The 18,152-nt window shown below is 45.2% G+C and overlaps 2 protein-coding genes across 6 annotated transcripts in view; one reads left to right on the top strand and one right to left on the bottom strand.

Moving 5' to 3' along the window:
- Nucleotides 1-1,560, top strand: part of Gas2 (growth arrest specific 2) — a 132,806-nt gene extending 131,246 nt beyond the window's left edge. For all 5 annotated transcript variants that reach the window (XM_075952509.1, XM_075952510.1, XM_075952513.1 and 2 more), the window contains one exon: nt 358-1,560. In XM_075952509.1, the coding sequence (XP_075808624.1) occupies nt 358-576 (219 nt within the window). In that variant the 3' untranslated portion in view covers nt 577-1,560. The remainder of the gene's footprint in view (nt 1-357) is intronic.
- A 4,556-nt stretch (nt 1,561-6,116) lies between these two features.
- Svip (small VCP interacting protein) lies at nt 6,117-17,481 on the bottom strand. The gene is made up of 4 exons (XM_075952407.1): nt 17,323-17,481; nt 15,609-15,659; nt 15,034-15,144; nt 6,117-8,719 (listed from the first exon to the last, which is right to left on the bottom strand). The coding sequence occupies exons 1-4, from the start codon at nt 17,374-17,376 to the stop codon at nt 8,705-8,707; spliced, it is 231 nt and encodes a 76-aa protein (XP_075808522.1). The 5' UTR covers nt 17,377-17,481; the 3' UTR covers nt 6,117-8,704.
- Between the last annotated feature and the right edge of the window lie 671 nt (nt 17,482-18,152).

The following is an 18,152-nucleotide window of genomic DNA, read 5'->3' as shown; positions in this document are numbered from 1 at the left end:
CTGGCTGAGAGGAAAATGAGCCAGTGGGAAGGATGGACCACTGATGTGAGCGGAGGCAGTGAGGCGTGTTAGTGGTCCACTGTGCATCTCAGGGAAGCTCTCACATGCATCCTTCAGAGAAGTATACATAGATGCTCTGTGACACACCAAAGTTAGATGCCAGATGTTTTCCCAAGATTCATCTGCACACAAGGTTTCCTTCACAAGCCTTGTCCCAAGCAGACACTGTGTGCCACTTGGATAAACAAGGGTCAGGGGAGTAAGGCAGGCCATGCTATGTCTACTAGACCTGGACTTGCTGTGAGGTCTGGTGCAAACTCTCAAAACCTGACCTGCTCTCCTGGTCTTTCCTTCCAGATGCTGCATAACAAGCACGTGATGGTCCGTGTGGGAGGAGGCTGGGAGACCTTCGCAGGCTATCTGCTCAAGCATGACCCCTGCCGCATGCTGCAGATCTCTCGTGTGGATGGCAAGACATCCCCGGTCCAGAGCAAATCCCCAACCCTCAAGGACATGAATCCAGATAACTACCTGGTGGTCTCTGCCAGCTACAAGGCTAAGAAGGAGATTAAATGAAGCTCGTCTCTGAAAGGAGACTCACGTGATGGCCTGTGTCTGTTCTATAGTGTAGCCAGTGTAGTTCACATGCTCTGAGAACCACGCGTCAGCAGGCAGGAAAAGGCTCTAAAGGTAGCACTATTTATTTTTAATACATCTGTAGAACTTCACCTAAGGGGAAACATTCTAAACTCAGAACAAAATCAGACAACTTGTAAGCAAATCATTATTTCTCAATATGTGAACATAGTATTTAGAACAAACCTTATTAGGAACTCAGTTCTAGGTACAGCCATTGGAGGAGAACATGCCCAGGAGACTGTATTTAGCATGTATGAATAGGTCAACGGGAAGTGCCTGCTGTATGTCTATGAGCTAAAGCACCCCAGACACTTTTATAATGGCGGAGTTTTATAGCTATTTTTTACAATGACAATGTGATAATGTGCTACTAAAATTGTCTGACAGCACTATACAGTACAGAGTCTTCACAGCCATACTTAACTGGAAAGGCCGCTTCAGAGATGTTTACATTCACTTGGAAGATTGCCTTAAAGTTCATCTCTGATCCCTGACCAAACCAACCTCTGGGGTACTTTCGGATGTTGCCTGAGCAGCCCTTTAGGAATAGCAGGTACCTTTCACACACCTTACACATGTGCGTGCGCATGCACACACACAGTAGCTATGTTTAGGATGATCACTTAGTGAAATTCACATGCATGAGCTACATGTACATGGCATACGCACATGTTTGGATGTGCAGAGGCACAGTCAAAGGTTCATCAACTTTGTGATTTTGTTCATCTCCAGCATTTTCTTATTAAAATATGTCTTAGTTAGTTCTATTCTTCTATGCTGTCTCATGAAGTAAATTCACTATAGTGAATGATGTTATAGACTTGTATACCCAGGACAGGGCTGTTTTGTACCAATGAACAGCAAGATATTGTCCACATTGATTTAAGATTAAAAACAAAAAATTAAAAAAAAACCCTCACACATTATCTGTTTCTGTATCAGTGCTTCAACCTAAAATAAAAGTTAATCTTCAAACTACTAATTTCCTAGCAAATATGAGGAGTATCAAGTCATGGTTGTGTAGAATGTCTTCACCTGGGGAAGGCTAATGGAGGGAGTGTTTGTTTTCAGTAGCACAGAGTGTGGACTTGACCATGGGAAGGACCTTAAGTGCCTGTGGTAGTTTGAATGTAATGCCCCCATAAACCCAAAGGGAGTGGCACTATTAGGTGGTGTGGCCTTGTTGGAGGAGGTGTGTCACTGTGGAGGGGGGCTCTGCTGTTTCAGACCACTTCCTGTTATCTGCAAGATATAGTACTCTCAGCTACCTCTCCAGCACCATCTCTTCCTGCACCCTGCCATGTTCCACCATGATGATAATGAACTGAACCCCTGAACTGTAGCCAAGCCATCTCGTATTAAATGTTCTTTATAAGAGTTGCTGTGCGTGGGTGGGGGAGAGTTGTCCCCACCACCATCAGTGCTCGGGCAGATGGGAGAGCAGCCCCTGTCCCTTGCCAGGGCAGCACAATAGAGCCAGCCCTGAGGCTGAACAAGGAGAGATGTCCCAATCACCCATCTGTCCTGTGATAGCATGGGTGCGGGGAGTTGCCCCCCATCATGCCTAAGGAGGGATGAGAACTGACCCTGAGGTCACAAGAGTGGGAGCACTGTCCCTAAACTCCATGAGCTGCAACACTTGGGAGAGCAGACCCTGCACCTCACCTGGGTAACACAACAAAGCCGGCCTTGTTGTTGGAAGTGTGGGTGAGCCAACCCCAAAGCTGTAAGTGTGGGAGAACTGCCTCACTACTCCTCATTCATGTGGTGGTATGGGAGGGTGAGAGACGCTTCCCTTACTCTGTGCCCCTTCCCCCTTACCAGCTGCAGCACTCAAGAAATGGGCCCTGCCTGTCGCCTAGGCAGCACAGCAGAGCTGTCTGGTAGTCAGAGGTGATGGTGACCCATCTCTGATGTTATGAGCAAAAGAGAGCTGTTCCCATTATTCATCTGACATATGGTAGAATGGGCAGATGAGAGATGCCCTCTCCCCACCTCCCAGCCATCAGTTCCAGAGACAGGCGGAGAAGCTGGTCCTTGGTCCTAAGAGCAGGAGGCCTGGTTCTATTGGTGTGGATGGGGGAAGAGCAGACCCCGAGGGCCTGAAAACAGGAGAACTGGCCCCACCCCTTGCTCATTGCTGCAAGGGTGAATTAGCTGGACCAATGCTGGGGAGCTCACCCTGGTGGTGAAGACAGGGGAGAACTGACTGGCAGACCAACTCCACAGTTGTCCGGACCCAGAATCAGGGTTATGCCTTGGTTCATCCCAACATCCACCCCATCTATGATCTGCCGGAGCACGTAAGGGGACCTGACCCACAGACCCTAAGCTGCAGGATCTCCACAACACAGGGCAATAACAGGATATCCAAGAAGAGTCCTAGTGAGGTTCCAGCATTAATAGTGTAGCAGAAACCAGAGGCCTTGAGCCAGACCACCAGTGAACACTTGCTAATAAAGATGTGTGGACAAAGGTGTTGACTGCATGACTCACTGTGTCACACTGCAACTTCTTGATGAGATTTTTAAAATATTTTTTCTTTTATATTTTATTTTATTTTTGGTGAGGGGGTGCAGAGGCAGAAGACAGCATACAAAGGGATGGGTAAATGAATAGGATCAAGATACATGCTGTGAAAGACACAGAGAATAGTAAAGAAGAAGTTAAAAGAGTTACCATGGTCATGGTGTCTCTTCCCAGCAATAGAAACCCTGAGACATTGTTACAATGAAAAGTTTTGCTTTATTTATTATTTACTTTGAGGGGAGAATTGAATATGTTAAAGCTCTGGCTGACCTGGAACTCACTCTGTAAGCTAGGCTGACTTCGAACTCACAGAGATCTGCTTCCTCTGCCTCCTGAGTGCTGGTATTAAAGGTGTGTGCCACCACTGCCTGGCTTGAGGGTTTTTTTTTTTTAAATGTTGGAGTTAACTCATCATTTCACTATTTTCCCATAAGAAAAAATTATCTTTCTTGCTCCAAAATCTCACAGAGGACGCATCTGTGTCACGTGATCAATTCAGTCAAACATCCCGTCTGTTTATGGGGCATGGTGTGGTAGGTTAGTGGTACTGGGAATGTGTCAGGCATGGGTCTAGAAAAGGATGTTAGTGCAAAACTAAAAATAGATTAAACCTACAGTTTTTGTACCAGGTAAAATGATCTTGATATAATGAATATCTCTAGTGTCTTTTCAAACTTATGACACTTAGTAACTTAATCTTTACTTCAATTAAAATCAGTATTAATGAAAGTTCTTCATTGTTATTGACAATTTTTCCTTCAAAACTTTCTACTACATCCAAATTTTTCTTTCAATAATTAAAACTGACTTAGAAATCAGTATAACAAAAATGATATGGATCCCATTCTAGCATGAGTTATCATTTGGCAATTCTGTTGTCAGAAGTTCAACATGATCTTGTGAGCAATAGCGAAAGTGTCCTCACAGCAGTGATTCTTTCTGCAGACCTCAGGAAGAGAACCCATTTCTTGCCTTTTCTACCGTCCAGAGGCAACCTGCAATCCTGGGCTCAAGGCCAGAAACATGGCAAGACATCACCCAGACCCCTCTCTTTTCTTTGCATTTCTTCTTTTGCTCAGCAGTCGGAAAAGTCCTCAGTTCCTAATACTGTGATGAAATCAGCTTTACCTCGGTTAACCTTTCAAAATACCTTAGTAAAACAAAACAACTCTGAGTGCTAAGGTTAGGGCATGGCCATACTTGGGGGACCTGGAGGATTATTAAATTTATATAATATCCACTGTGGTCTTCCAAGTGTATCTAAGAATGTGTTCAAAGCTGACATCGACTAGCTGCTGGCAGATATGGAAAAATAGGATTGCACCTGGAAGGACATGACCAAATACAGATGGCTCTTCCTGAGAATGTGAAGACTCAAGAGGTCTGGCATCTGTTTCTCAGCTAGGGTACCATCCAGAAAAAGATGAGAGGAAAGAGATAAAGGATTAAAAATCCAAGTATTCCTGTAATACTACAGGGAGCAGCATCTAAGTAAGCAAGCAGAGACAAGGCCATAACCAGGTGGCAATGCAGCTTTCAAGAGACCCTCAGAAGTATGGAACGGTGGCAGACCTAGATGGCCCCTGTGGATCATGTGTGGCAAAGGCACCCAAATAACTGACAACGAAGCAGTAATGATTCCAGGTGTTCATCATGGCCATCAATAAATACGCTGTGGAATTCTTTGCTGTCTTGGTTAGCTATTGCTTTGTGGTTAACCAAAAGAATAGATGTAGGGTCAATGAGCAGAAATTTCTACCCATCAATGTAACTCAAAGGAAAATTTGAAAAATTTCCCAAGTTGTAATGCTCACTTCATAAATTAAGGGACAACGTGTCACTAAGAAGAAAATTTCTCCGGTTTCCCTTAAAATTCATATACAAGTCAAAGGCTGTACCACTAGTAAGTGTCATGTTCAGGCCAAAGGAGTTTATGTATTTTTAGTTCTTAAACTGTGGTAGTCAGATTTGATGTAATGTTTGCAAAACACACACACACACACACACACGAAAGACAGAACAGTGTAGTAAAAAGCCATATTGAAGGAGATCTGAAGATTCAGGCTGGTGACACAAATTTCTGCAACGAAAACGAAACTGCTTCCACAACCTGCTATACACACTTATATAGGCTTTTCTAGGTACTTTTTTTGTTTGTTTGTTATTTTGGTGATGCTGTTTTTTTCTTTTATGTTTGATTGGTTGGTTTTAGAAAATCAATGCATTGGGCTCATAACCATATCTGAATCAGGTTACAGTGTGTGTGTGTGTTTGTGTGTAAGATGGAATATGAGATGTTTATCTAGAAAAGAAGTTAAGGAAATCGATGGTGATTAACCAAGAGGCTTGCAACCGGTAACTGGTTGACATTCTGAAAATGACAGACCACGGAATGCTCAGCTGTAAATATGTCTGTTTCAGCCTGTCCCTGTGGATCATGGATCACCATAAAAGGGGGGCAGAGCAAGAGTGAGAGCCAGAGGTGGTTTTGAGGACAAGGAAACGTTTCTGGACAGAGCAGGGCAGTTGCACGTACGAGCTTCCAGCGGCAGTGACACTGTGAGAAAGACCTGTGCAATCTCAAGCTAGACAAAAATCCCAGCACAGTGGGAGGTGAGCACACGGTCCCAGCCCTTGCTAACGGCATTGGATAGATGCCGGGAGAGGAAGACTCAGTTTGAAGAGTGTGACAACCACGTCCTGCCCTACAACCAAGAATAATGGAGTAGCACAAACTAGACTCCGCGGTTAGCAAAGGGAAGAAATGATGGAGGATATGAAGTTAGTGGATAGGAGCTGGGGTGGATCTGGGAGGACACGGGTGAATACAATAAAAGTACGTGCTGTGAAATTCTCAAGTAATTAATAAAAATATTATTTTAAAAAAGAAATGTCCCTTTTCACTCAAAACAGGAGAAAGGCACATCACATCCACCTAACTCTTGCCAATCTGTTAAATTATACTTTATTCAAACCCGACAAGATATACTTTCATCTTCCAAGGATATAGTATAATTCTTATCAGTGAAAATAAGTCAAACTTTTAGATAAAGGATAAATTCGAATTTCATGTCAATTTCCAGGGTTCTGGGATGCTGCAGAGCCTTTTTGCAATGCTTTCATCCTAAAAGGCAGGAGTAATAACAACAAAATAATAACATTTCCTCTTCACAGATGAAGCAAGAGACATTCCCCCCTCCAGAGAATTGTTTCTTCTCTTTCCATTATTAATCCCAGAGACATGGAAGTAGCCCTAACTGCAAAGACATTCCTAATTTCTTTAAGATGGAGTAGAGACACTTTAAAATGGCCAGAGGGAACTTTTATATAGAAAGATGTATATTCATATCCCCAAAGACAATGCAGAATACATAACATGTGAGCTCATGATAATTAGAAAACTAATAAATCACATTCCAGATATAATCATAACACCAACTGGATAAAAGAGCCACCATTGGATGTTCCCAAAACATGACATGTGTCACAGAGGCGTTCTAGAATGATAAATGAAACTCGTTTATCAACAGCTGCATCAGTTTCAGAATTAGAATTAATACTGAAGTTTGCATACATTGGTTATCTTTCTGCATCTGATGCTTTCTCTTATGATTTACTAGTTTGGTCATAACATTTGGAAGATGTTATTCAATGTTATTTTTGTTATTTAAGCTGTAAATGATAAGAATCATGCCTCTATATGACTATCCATAATCTAAGCAAAATGTTTACATGTTTGTATGATTTTTAATAACATTTCCTAGTTTCTTATCAAGCATCCAGTTTCATCTTTTTAATCACATTCATGAGACAAATCACCATTTAGTACCTATGTCATAAATAGCCTTCGGGAAGGCTGAGCACATCATGTCTATTGGGCAGGCCATAACCATGCACATGGCCTTGGAAAGGCAAAGGCAGCTCACAGTTGGCAAAAGCAGTGTATCTCACTTACCCCAAGCAAGCACTATACCTGTACATCGTGTGTGCCTCAGGGGCAGGTCAGAACGCCAGTTGGCTATAAATGCAGCACTACCTCTAGAAAGCGAGCCTTCTCTATGCACAACTCCAGTTCCATTCTCAAAGACAAAGGGAAGACAATGGGGTACCTGTGCTAACCAGAGGAAGGCTTACAATAATGAAGGATGGTGTGCGCTGCTTCTCTCCCCATCCAGTGAGCCTTCCTATGTTAGAGATGTTAATTACCAAAATACACTAAAATATTTCTAAAATTCGATTTATTGATTTCACTATCCTTGATGAAGGAAAATATCACTAATCTACAAGTGAAGAAAAGTGTACTGATACAGTTATATGTCTTACCTAGATATGAAATATTTTTGAACAATAGAAAAGTAATTCTTCAGCCATGATGAGACCTATATTATAGGGTCAACTCTTTAAAAAGAACATGCTCGACCCACTGTCAAATACTTTGTGGGAGGGACAGGCGAGCCGGTGGCTCAGTTTCCTTTTGTGGCTTGACCTGGCCTAATTCACTGAGATTCCTGAATCTATACATTTTACGGGAGGGAATCAGGTGTGCAGTAAGAAGAAGACAAGCTACAATGTCATCACTCAAGTCTAATGCTAGCGGAGGTCTGCAGACCTCTTGTCTGACTATCACACCACGTTGTCTCCTGATCCTTGTACACATGAAGGCGACCTTCGCACGTACAGAGCTTATGTGTTTCTCTGTCGTGCTTCCATTGGCAAAGCCCTGTCTGTGTACATCTTAAAACTACCCTTCCACACTGCAGGGGAATAGCGATGCTCATGAAAGTTGAACAAATCTGCTGTCACTCGTTGTCACCAACCTGCTTCTCAGTTGCTCTCATCCAGTCACTGCACGCATCCTCATGCCTCTGATAGGGCACATCAGAAGCCCACTGTACTCTGATGGACACCTGACACGTAGCTCAAGTTAGTATGATATGCCATAAGTACAGAAGATACATGAGCAGAAAGTCAACATTTGCCTACAAATATTAATTTCTCAGTGGTCTATAAAAATAAAGAATTCCTTCACCTAAAGTCCTTCAAATACATCTTTAGGATTTTCCCTGATGATCAGCTTAAAGGCACTAGGTCTGGAGTTGAAGCCGAAGTCTTCCTATACAATGAAACAGAAACAGACAGAAGGCTGTGCCACATGGCCCTAAGTAGCAAGGTTACTTAGAAAGCAGAGATATAATGGCAAGTTCAACACTGAAGATATGTGTGGGACAAGAGCACAGCATGCGCATATATATCTTTTGGATCCATATTTTAACTACAAAAAAATGGAAAGTTACTTCTTGCAGAAGAGAAAATAAATATAGGGAAATTGGAATTGAATGAAAAGATGGGTCATTTGGTAAGCTTGAAAATCCAAACTTTTACCAATAGTTTTAGTATAGTTTTCACACTGCTCTCAAGGGCACTAACGATACAGAGTCTGGTTCTTCATCAGTCCGAAGAAGAGACACTCAGCTGAAATCCATCTGACTGCTGATGCTGGAGTTAGTGGCATAGCACTCCTGCAGTGTGTGATGCTTCATGACACCGTCCACTAGAAAAAGTAAAATAAACAGGCATCAGTCAGTACATTTTGACTTAGATTATGTAATGATATTCTAACGGACAAAAAGAAAGAAAATTATGGGTCAAAATAATTTTCTTTGCAAATATCCATGAATAATACAATTTTATATTACACACAAAAATATGAAATAAGAGAGCTGCCTAAAAATAAAGGAAAGATAATGTTTTGGAGGAGATAAAAGGGTGACCTTAAATGTGCCCAGTCTCTTGGACTATCCAAGGCTCCCTTGTGAGCAGTCACAATCTGTCAGTTAGGAATGGTAATATCCTGGAATGGGGATGAGGACTGGACAGAAAGAGTTGGTACCTGGATCTCCTTCAATGGTATACTACTACATGCGTTATGTTGCCCCCAAGAAATGGGACCCAGAGTGAGCTGCTTTCCAATGCCCTTTCTTGGCAGACTCCATTGACCTGAAAAGCTACCCTGACTCAGAAGTCATCCCCAGGCTTCTGTTGTCCCGTGAAACTTGTCCATGAGCAATAACCCCATGCCATGTACCTGGTCATATACGTGAGTGGCTCTTCACCAGACTCAGAAGCTGGCAGACACTGAGTCAGCTTCATTAGCTTACATCCAAGACACACAACACAGTAAGGGGAAAACAGCATCAGAGAGGCCACAAAATGCAAACAAAACAATAACAAAAAGAATACTTTTCTTCTTGAGCCAGGACCCCAAAAAGAGTAGTTATTAAATAATTTTGTGTTAAGATCTTTCCCTTTCTTGAATGAGAAAATACTCTATGTGTCAGTTTGTTTAGCAAAGTCTATGAAATCTTTGAGAGTAAGTTCTAGAAAATCCTTCAAGTAAGGACAATAAGTATTCATGGTCATCTAGGTAGTATTTCAAACTGTATCCAAGAAATATTTAGTGCTAAAGATGTTTTTACCACTATTTCAATAAATTGGAAAATTAAGGGTTGATAGGAAATAACTCACTTTTCTTTATTACACAACTTCTTTGAGCCTTAAATATCATGTGTCTCGTAGTTTGCAAAAGAAAAGTACAGGCTGGAGTGAGAGCCCAATGTATAGAGCATACACCACTCTTCTAGAGGGCATGAGTTCAGTCCCAGCACCCACTCTGGGTGGTCACTCCAAGTCTGGGGATCCAACGCCTTTGGCCAGTGAAGGCACCTGCACTCACCCATATATGTAGTTAAAATTATAAAAATAAACTTTTCAAAAATGATGTCGAACAGTCTACAATACGTTTGGGGTATATTATGTACTATCAAAGATTTTTAAACAAAGTTTTTTTAAGATTAGTGTTAATTTAACATTGGGAAATCTCAATCAGGCTTTAAATTGAAACTACAATGGGAAAATAAATATCTCTGTGGACTACTCCACCTTTGGGGACACTTCAAATTAACAGGCTCAGCCCTCACTGAGACCTCAAGACTGCCCCTTGGCCATTGCTCCTGCATGAATGTCTGCTATAGATCTGGTGGGGCATGGTCCTTAATGTGGGCATTGACCCCAGAGTGGGTGTCACAGCCTTGGCTAGGTAAGCCCCTTTCTGTAAAACCTTGAACATTATCTGTGATAGCCCAGGAGACAGGCAGATGTCGAATATATGATGATGTGGAGGAAACATTTTCTTCATGACAAGAATCTTCCTGGTCTGAAGGATCCTCCAAGCTGTGCACGGAACAAGACACTGGAGGACCCAGCCCGAGACCTGAGCCACTGTCTGTGTTGTGCTGCTCCTCTTGTGATTCCGGGGGCCACAATGCATTTCTTTTGAACGTCTTGCTTTGAGCACTGGCCAGCTGGCTACAGAGGCAAAGACACGCTCCAGAGGCTGCCGATGAAGAGCGGCCAGGACGACCACACAGTGGGCAGCAGCAGTAGGCTGTGGGCGTGATTTTTCCTTTAAGAAAACTCCGCAGCAGCTTTGCAGTTTGATGCTCATGACTAAGAAATCAGATTTTGTAAAAGAAACAGCACAAAATGAGGAAGGATAACCATGGAAACGCTTCTGTTCTGAGCTCCATAGAGAAGCCTGAAGTAACATGAGGCCTAGAAGTAACACGAGGCCTAGTATCTTTTCAATCTACAGGCCTCAGAATGAGGGAGCTGCAGATTTAATGAAGAAAGCCTGATTCCTAGGCTTGAAGAGTGGGCTTACTAGGCTATAACATATGAAAGATGGCTGGCTCAGCTAAACTTAGCGCCTACCACTCTCTGGGAACTTTGTACCTCTGCTCCCGCTAGGAATCGGTGAATCTCAGCATTCTTTCTAGTGCTATGATTTACTCTTTATCTTTCTTGTTTTTGAGAACACAACTGGAATTGAGCTTAGTGTCAGCTTTTTAACTTCATGGGAAAAAGAAAATCATGGTTTTCATAATGATTTGATCTCATTATCTATCAAAATTACACCAGATATACTCTGTCCTCTTTTCAAGTCTAGGAAATGACATTCATAAAAATGGCGACATGACAGAGACGAATACTAAACCCAATTATTTTATTAATCATTAAGGTCCACCGCAAAGCAAAGCATTTTTCTTTTCATTTAATTCATTACTTGAAACTGGACGAGGTAATTCATTGTGGTAAACAGCAGAGATAAGTGCTGTCTCTGACAGGCTCTCCTGGGCCTGAATCGACTCCTCTTAGGGGGGTCCTCGTTTCTTGCCCACCAGATCTGGCCATACAGACATAAATGCCTGAGATTATGTATGTGTGTGTGGTTCTGAGACCAGCGCAAATGAAATTTCAAGGAGTGATTACCTAAAAAGCTGAAAGCAATTAAGGGTACTATGCTTTTCCCAATTATCCTGAGGTTGAAAACAGAGTTCCTGTGAAGTCACAGTATCTGAACTGTTGTTTTCCTGGGCAGCAACACGGATGATAACTCCCATTAGGCTACAGCCTGCAGATGAAGGACCTCTGTCACTTAGCGGGTACACGAAGGACAAACCAGGCTCAATTCAGAAGCATAGCTACTGGGAGAAATATGTACCACTTCACTGCTGCATACACTGCAGTCTAAACTCACATATGCAGAACTAAGGTAATTAGCATCAACAGAAGGACCAAACGCTCCTAAAGCCTGGATGAGCTCAGTGGAAGGTGCAGGCAGGGAGATCAGGTGTTGAAGGCCATCCCTGGCTATGGAGTGAGTTCAAAGCTAACATGGGCTGCAGGAGACCATGTCTCAAGAAACCAAATAAGCACAAAACCAAAGATCTCAAACCCTGGAGTGAGGACATTATACTACACATCAGAAGTTTCAGAAAAACTCAACTTCATGGTTTACGTACAAATAGATAGATATTTGACACATTTGTCAAAATGGCAGAATTGGGTGGAGCTTGGCCCTTTCGATAGTCTTTTATACTGCTTGCTTTTCTGTCACACTGATGATTAGCATTACATATAAAACATAAAATAATGTGCTTAGAAGGGAAATTTATTATTTTGGGGGAAAAGAAAGCAAACCTATCCCAATATTAAAAATAAATTAACATGTCTTCTAATCTCTGCCCCCTGTGTTTTCAAGTTTATCTGGAGTCTTTCTCAAAGACAGTTCCAGGGACTTAGTGAATAAAATGCCAGGTGACACTATGAACTTACAGGTGACACTATGGATCACCAGGTGACACTATGAACCGCCAGGTGACACTATGGACCGCCAGGTAACACTATGAACCGCGAGGTGACACTATGGATCGCCAGGTGACACTATAAATCGCCAGGTGACACTATGGATCACCAGGTGACACTATGAACCGCCAGGTGACACTATGGATCACCAGGTGACACTATGAACCGCCAGGTGACACTATGGATCACCAGGTGACACTAGGGGCTGTCAGGTGACACTATGGATCACCAGGTGACACTAGGGACTGTCAGGTGACACTATGGATCACCAGGTGACACTAGGGACTGTCAGGTGACACTATGGATCACCAGGTGACACTAGGGGCTGTCAGGTGACACTATGGATCACCAGGTGACACTATGAACTGTCAGGTGACACTATGGATCACCAGGTGACACTAGGGACTGTCAGGTGACACTATGGATCACCAGGTGACACTAGGGGCTGTCAGGTGACACTATGGATCACCAGCTGACACTATGAACTGTCAGGTGACACTATGGATCACCAGGTGACACTAGGGACTGTCAGGTGACACTATGGATCACCAGGTGACACTAGGGGCTGTCAGGTGACACTAGGGACTGTCAGGTGACACTATGGATCACCAGGTGACACTAGGGACTGTCAGGTGACACTATGGATCACCAGGTGACACTAGGGGCTGTCAGGTGACACTAGGGACTGTCAGGTGACACTATGGATCACCAGGTGACACTAGGGACTGTCACGTGACACTATGGATCACCAGGTGACACTAGGGACTGTCAGGTGACACTATGGATCACCAGGTGACACTATGAACTGTCAGGTGACACTATGGATCACCAGGTGACACTATGAACCGCCAGGTGACACTATGGATCACCAGGTGACACTAGGGACTGTCAGGTGACACTATGGATCACCAGGTGACACTAGGGGCTGTCAGGTGACACTATGAGCTTCCAGGTGACACTAGGGACTGTCAGGTGACACTATGGATCACCAAGTGACACTAGGGGCTGTCAGGTGATACTATGGATCACCAGGTGACACTATGAACCGCCAGGTGACACTATGGATCACCAGGTGACACTAGGGACTGTCAGGTGACACTATGGATCACCAGGTGACACTAGGGGCTGTCAGGTGACACTATGGATCACCAGGTGACACTAGGGACTTCAGGTGACACTATGGATCACCAGGTGACACTAGGGACTGTCAGGTGACACTATGGATCACCAGGTGACACTATGAACTGTCAGGTGACACTATGGATCACCAGGTGACACTAGGGACTGTCAGGTGACACTATGGATCACCAGGTGACACTAGGGGCTGTCAGGTGACACTATGGATCACCAGGTGACACTATGAACTGTCAGGTGACACTATGGATCACCAGGTGACACTATGAACCGCCAGGTGACACTATGGATCACCAGGTGACACTAGGGACTTCAGGTGACACTATGGATCACCAGGTGACACTAGGGACTGTCAGGTGACACTATGGATCACCAGGTGACACTATGAACCGCCAGGTGACACTATGGATCACCAGGTGACACTATGAACTGTCAGGTGACACTATGGATCACCAGGTGACACTAGGGACTGTCAGGTGACACTATGGATCACCAGGTGACACTATGAACCGCCAGGTGACACTATGGATCACCAGGTGACACTAGGGGCTGTCAGGTGACACTATGGATCACCAGGTGACACTAGGGACTGTCAGGTGACACTATGGATCACCAGGTGACACTAGGGACTGTCAGGTGACACTATGGATCACCAGGTGACACTAGGGGCTGTCAGGTGACACTATGGATCACCAGGTGACACTAGGGACTGTCAGGTGACACTATGGATCACCAGGTGACACTAGGGACTGTCACGTGACACTATGGATCACCAGGTGACACTAGGGGCTGTCGGGTGACACTATGGATCACCAGGTGACACTATGAACTGTCAGGTGACACTATGGATCACCAGCTGACACTATGAACTGTCAGGTGACACTATGGATCACCAGGTGACACTAGGGGCTGTCAGGTGATACTATGGATCACCAGGTGACACTAGGGACTGTCAGGTGACACTATGGATCACCAGGTGACACTAGGGGCTGTCAGGTGACACTATGGATCACCAGGTGACACTATGAGCTTCCAGGTGACACTAGGGACTGTCAGGTGACACTATGGATCACCAGGTGACACTAGGGGCTGTCAGGTGACACTATGGATCACCAGGTGACACTAGGGACTGTCAGGTGACACTATGGATCACCAGGTGACACTAGGGACTGTCAGGTGACACTATGGATCACCAGGTGACACTAGGGACTGTCGGGTGACACTATGGATCACCAGGTGACACTATAAACCGCCAGGTGACACTATGGATCACCAGGTGACACTAGGGGCTGTCAGGTGACACTATGGATCACCAGGTGACACTATGAACTGTCAGGTGACACTATGGATCACCAGGTGACACTAGGGATCACCAGGTGACACTATGGATCACCAGGTGACACTAGGGGCTGTCAGGTGACACTAGGGACTGTCAGGTGACACTATGGATCACCAGGTGACACTAGGGACTGTCAGGTGACACTATGGATCACCAGGTGACACTATAAATCGCCAGGTGACACTCACCCTGAGTCCACCTGCTGGTGGCCCCGATGTTTCCATCTGCTTTTCTAACTGTTCTTTCTTCTTCCTCTTTGCCTCCACTGATTGGATATCCAAAATCCCCCGAGATGCAGCCTTTAAGAAATTCAACCAAGGGAGATTACAAGGGAAAACAAAAGTATCAGGTGTCTGAAGGTGCTTGTTTTGCTTTTTAGCTTTTCCTTTAGGGGTGGGAAGTTGGTTTGGTCTGGGTAACAGGGCAGCATGCTACAACAGCCTTGCATAAAACACAGCCATTTTTCAACCACACGGAATTCCTCCTTCAACCTAGATCATTCACACTGAGCAGCATGGTGGGTTTATCCTGAGGGAAGGTGCTATCATAGGACAGTCTCAAGTGCAAAAGCCATCTGGGGCTATTTTCCCAGTAAGCAATGTAAATGCATGCGGTTCCTGGACACTTGGACATCATTTTGAGAGTGGTTATCCCTGAGTATAAAGCCGTGAATGGCATCAAGCACTCTCCAGCAAGGGAGCAGGGCAGACCGTGGAAAGAGAAATCAACCGCTTGTCAAACAGGCAAACTATTGTGCTCTTACCTCTTTCTGTCTTCGTTCTGCTGCCTCTGCCAGCTTTGCTCTTTTCTCTTCCTACGAAAATTCAAGAGAAAAACCAAACATCACAGACCCCCATACACCTTCTCTTTAGAGGCAACAAAAATAAATAATAACGTGTAAACTGAAACAGTTTGTAAAAACTTAGTATGGGTGCAAAAACCTCACAAAGAAAGTCACTGTAAGAGCCCACTCAGGCGTGCTGGAACTGTAGTCCTAGATACTAATGTGAGGGACTCTAAGTAGGATTACTGGAGCCCAGCTCAGGACTAGCCTGAGCAACATGGCAGGAATACACCTTCACCCGAACAAAATAAAACAGAATAATCCCGAGTTCTACTAATACACGGTACTTATTAAATATCTGACTTTCTGCATTTCTCTCTCTAGACCAATACACCAAATCAGCACACATGGAAATCAATCCACGTTGGCCTACAGAACATTTACTTCTTATAAAAATGGACTTATGGTAGGGACAAAAATTTTTAAATGGTGTTTAAACTATGAGGATAATTTGGAAGTTAGTTCAAAAGGACAATGGAGCAGGCTGAGGTTTGGGGGAAAACATTTAGAACCAATGGGCTGATGTTGCTATGTAGAGAGGGGAAGACAAGAAAAGAAACTCAGGGGGCACTTGTCCCACCGATGCAGGCACCATGTGGTATTTTTCTCTGCCCTTTACTTCTCTTGGGACTTGGGTGTGATTTTTAACCATCCCTTCTCCACACCAAGTACACATCCATCCATTCCAATGATTGTCACCAACTTTTCTAGGCACTAGGAAGCCAGCCATGAAATACAGACACCCATGCACATAAAGTTTGAGTTCTGTAAGCAAATACACACGTGTGTGTCTGAAGAAAGTAAGTACTCGGGGAGAGATGTAATGATCATGGTCGGTAAGGAAGTGGCAGGGGGTTGCTGGACCCACAGCTAGGGCAGGGAAATCTTAGGTGCTAAGTAAAATGCACCATGGCGTTGGGGACAGATGGCTTAACAAACGTTGGCAGAAAGATACTTTTCTCTGAGCTAAACAAAATAAACATTTAAAATCAACAACAGCCACAAAGGAAAGCTGAACTTTCCCACATCATCTAAACAGTCACGGTAGTATCTATAGCCTAGTGGCTAATGGACTAATATACTTCCCTAAATTCTTCATTGCTTCAACTAATTTTTAGCCACATCAAGAACCGATGTAGGGAGAAAAAAAATTTATGTTATGTGATCAAATATAGGCAAAAATATTAACACAAGCGTACAGTTAGAGCATAAGGCTTGTTTATATTCTAATTTCAAAAAAATAATGACTGCTTCCACACAAATATATCCCAAATACAGCAGTACTGGAAACCTCTACACCTAAAACGTACTGCTTGTTTATGTGTGATTCAAAGCTGGGTTGGCCCCCAGCTGTTACAAACTGAGTAAAAGCAAGCCGCCAGTTAATAAGATATCCACTAAATGGCACGGGCAGCGGCGCGTCCAGGACCTTCTCTGTACAGCTGGTAAAGACACGAGAAGAGGCACATGTCGAGAGCAGCCCCTGGGGACAGGCCAGCCCCCACCTGTCCTATCCTAGACGGGTCCGCAGGACAGGCACGGAGAGCGTCCAGCAGCCCAGCAGGTTCACCTTCAGCCCGGCTGCATGACAACGGCCGCCGCGAGCTGGAGCAGGGCGAGACACGCTACTCACCGGGCTCGGGGATGGCGGTGCGGACTCCGCGGGGCACGGGAAGCAGAGCCCCATGGGGACGCTGGCACCTCTGGCCCGGCTGGGGATCTTCGCTGGGGGGCTGTGGCTGGCCCCGCCCAACAACAAGCCCCGCCCCCACCTGACCCGCGGCAAAGTCCCGCCCTGCGGCGAGACCCGCCCCCACCTGAGGGGCAAGCCCCGCCCCAGGCCAGCGCCCCCAAAGCTCCGCCCAAATGCTAGCCCCATCCCTGTCCGGCCTATGGCAAAACCCTATCCTACTCGACATAGCAACAAGCCCCGCCTCTCCAAGCTCACCGCAAGCCCCGCCTCCAGTGCGAACTAGCTCCACCTGACCCGGCGGCAATCTCCATTCATCCGGTCCAGTATCAAGCCCCGCCTCTGTCGCAAACCCCACCCAATAGGACTTAACAACAGCCCAACCCATGGTCTTCACTCTGGGTCCTGAATCCCCACTATGGCAAAGCCCCACCCATCTGCGACAAGCCCCGCCCCTGCTGGGTCTCCATCGTTAGACTCCGCCCCTTCCAGTCGAGCTCCGCCTGACCCACGGCTCCGCCCCACCCACTTAGCTGTCTGTCAGCCCCTCCAAATGAGAACGCCCCACTCCCACCCGTCCCCTCACACCCCCTCCGTCACCGCCCTCACCCCTCCCTCCCCACCCTCACCCCGCCTCACCCTCGGCTCTCGAGGCCCCACCCTTCGAGGCTGATTTCTCAGGCTCTAAGGCTGTGCAGTGCCCAGGTCTGTGCACAGCCCACCCGCCCCAGGAGCTCTGCGCATGCGGACTTAGGCTCTTGCAGGCACCTGTT

Source organism: Microtus pennsylvanicus, chromosome 18 (genome assembly GCF_037038515.1).
Source record: "Microtus pennsylvanicus isolate mMicPen1 chromosome 18, mMicPen1.hap1, whole genome shotgun sequence".
Classification (NCBI taxonomy): Eukaryota; Metazoa; Chordata; class Mammalia; order Rodentia; family Cricetidae; genus Microtus; species Microtus pennsylvanicus.
The sequence above is the reverse complement of the archived record's forward strand: the minus strand, read 5'-3'. Positions and strand labels throughout refer to the sequence as shown.

Bases quoted from the DNA above. Each gene is read 5' to 3' on its own strand.
- Svip (XM_075952407.1), bottom strand. From the start codon at position 17,376: ATGGGGCTCTGCTTCCCGTGCCCCGCGGAGTCCGCACCGCCATCCCCG. The intron at 15,660-17,322 runs GTGAGTAGCGTG...GAATTTTCGTAG, and splicing joins CACCGCCATCCCCGAGCCCG to GAAGAGAAAAGAGCAAAGCT. The intron at 15,145-15,608 runs GTAAGAGCACAA...AATTTCTTAAAG, and splicing joins CAGAACGAAGACAGAAAGAG to GCTGCATCTCGGGGGATTTT.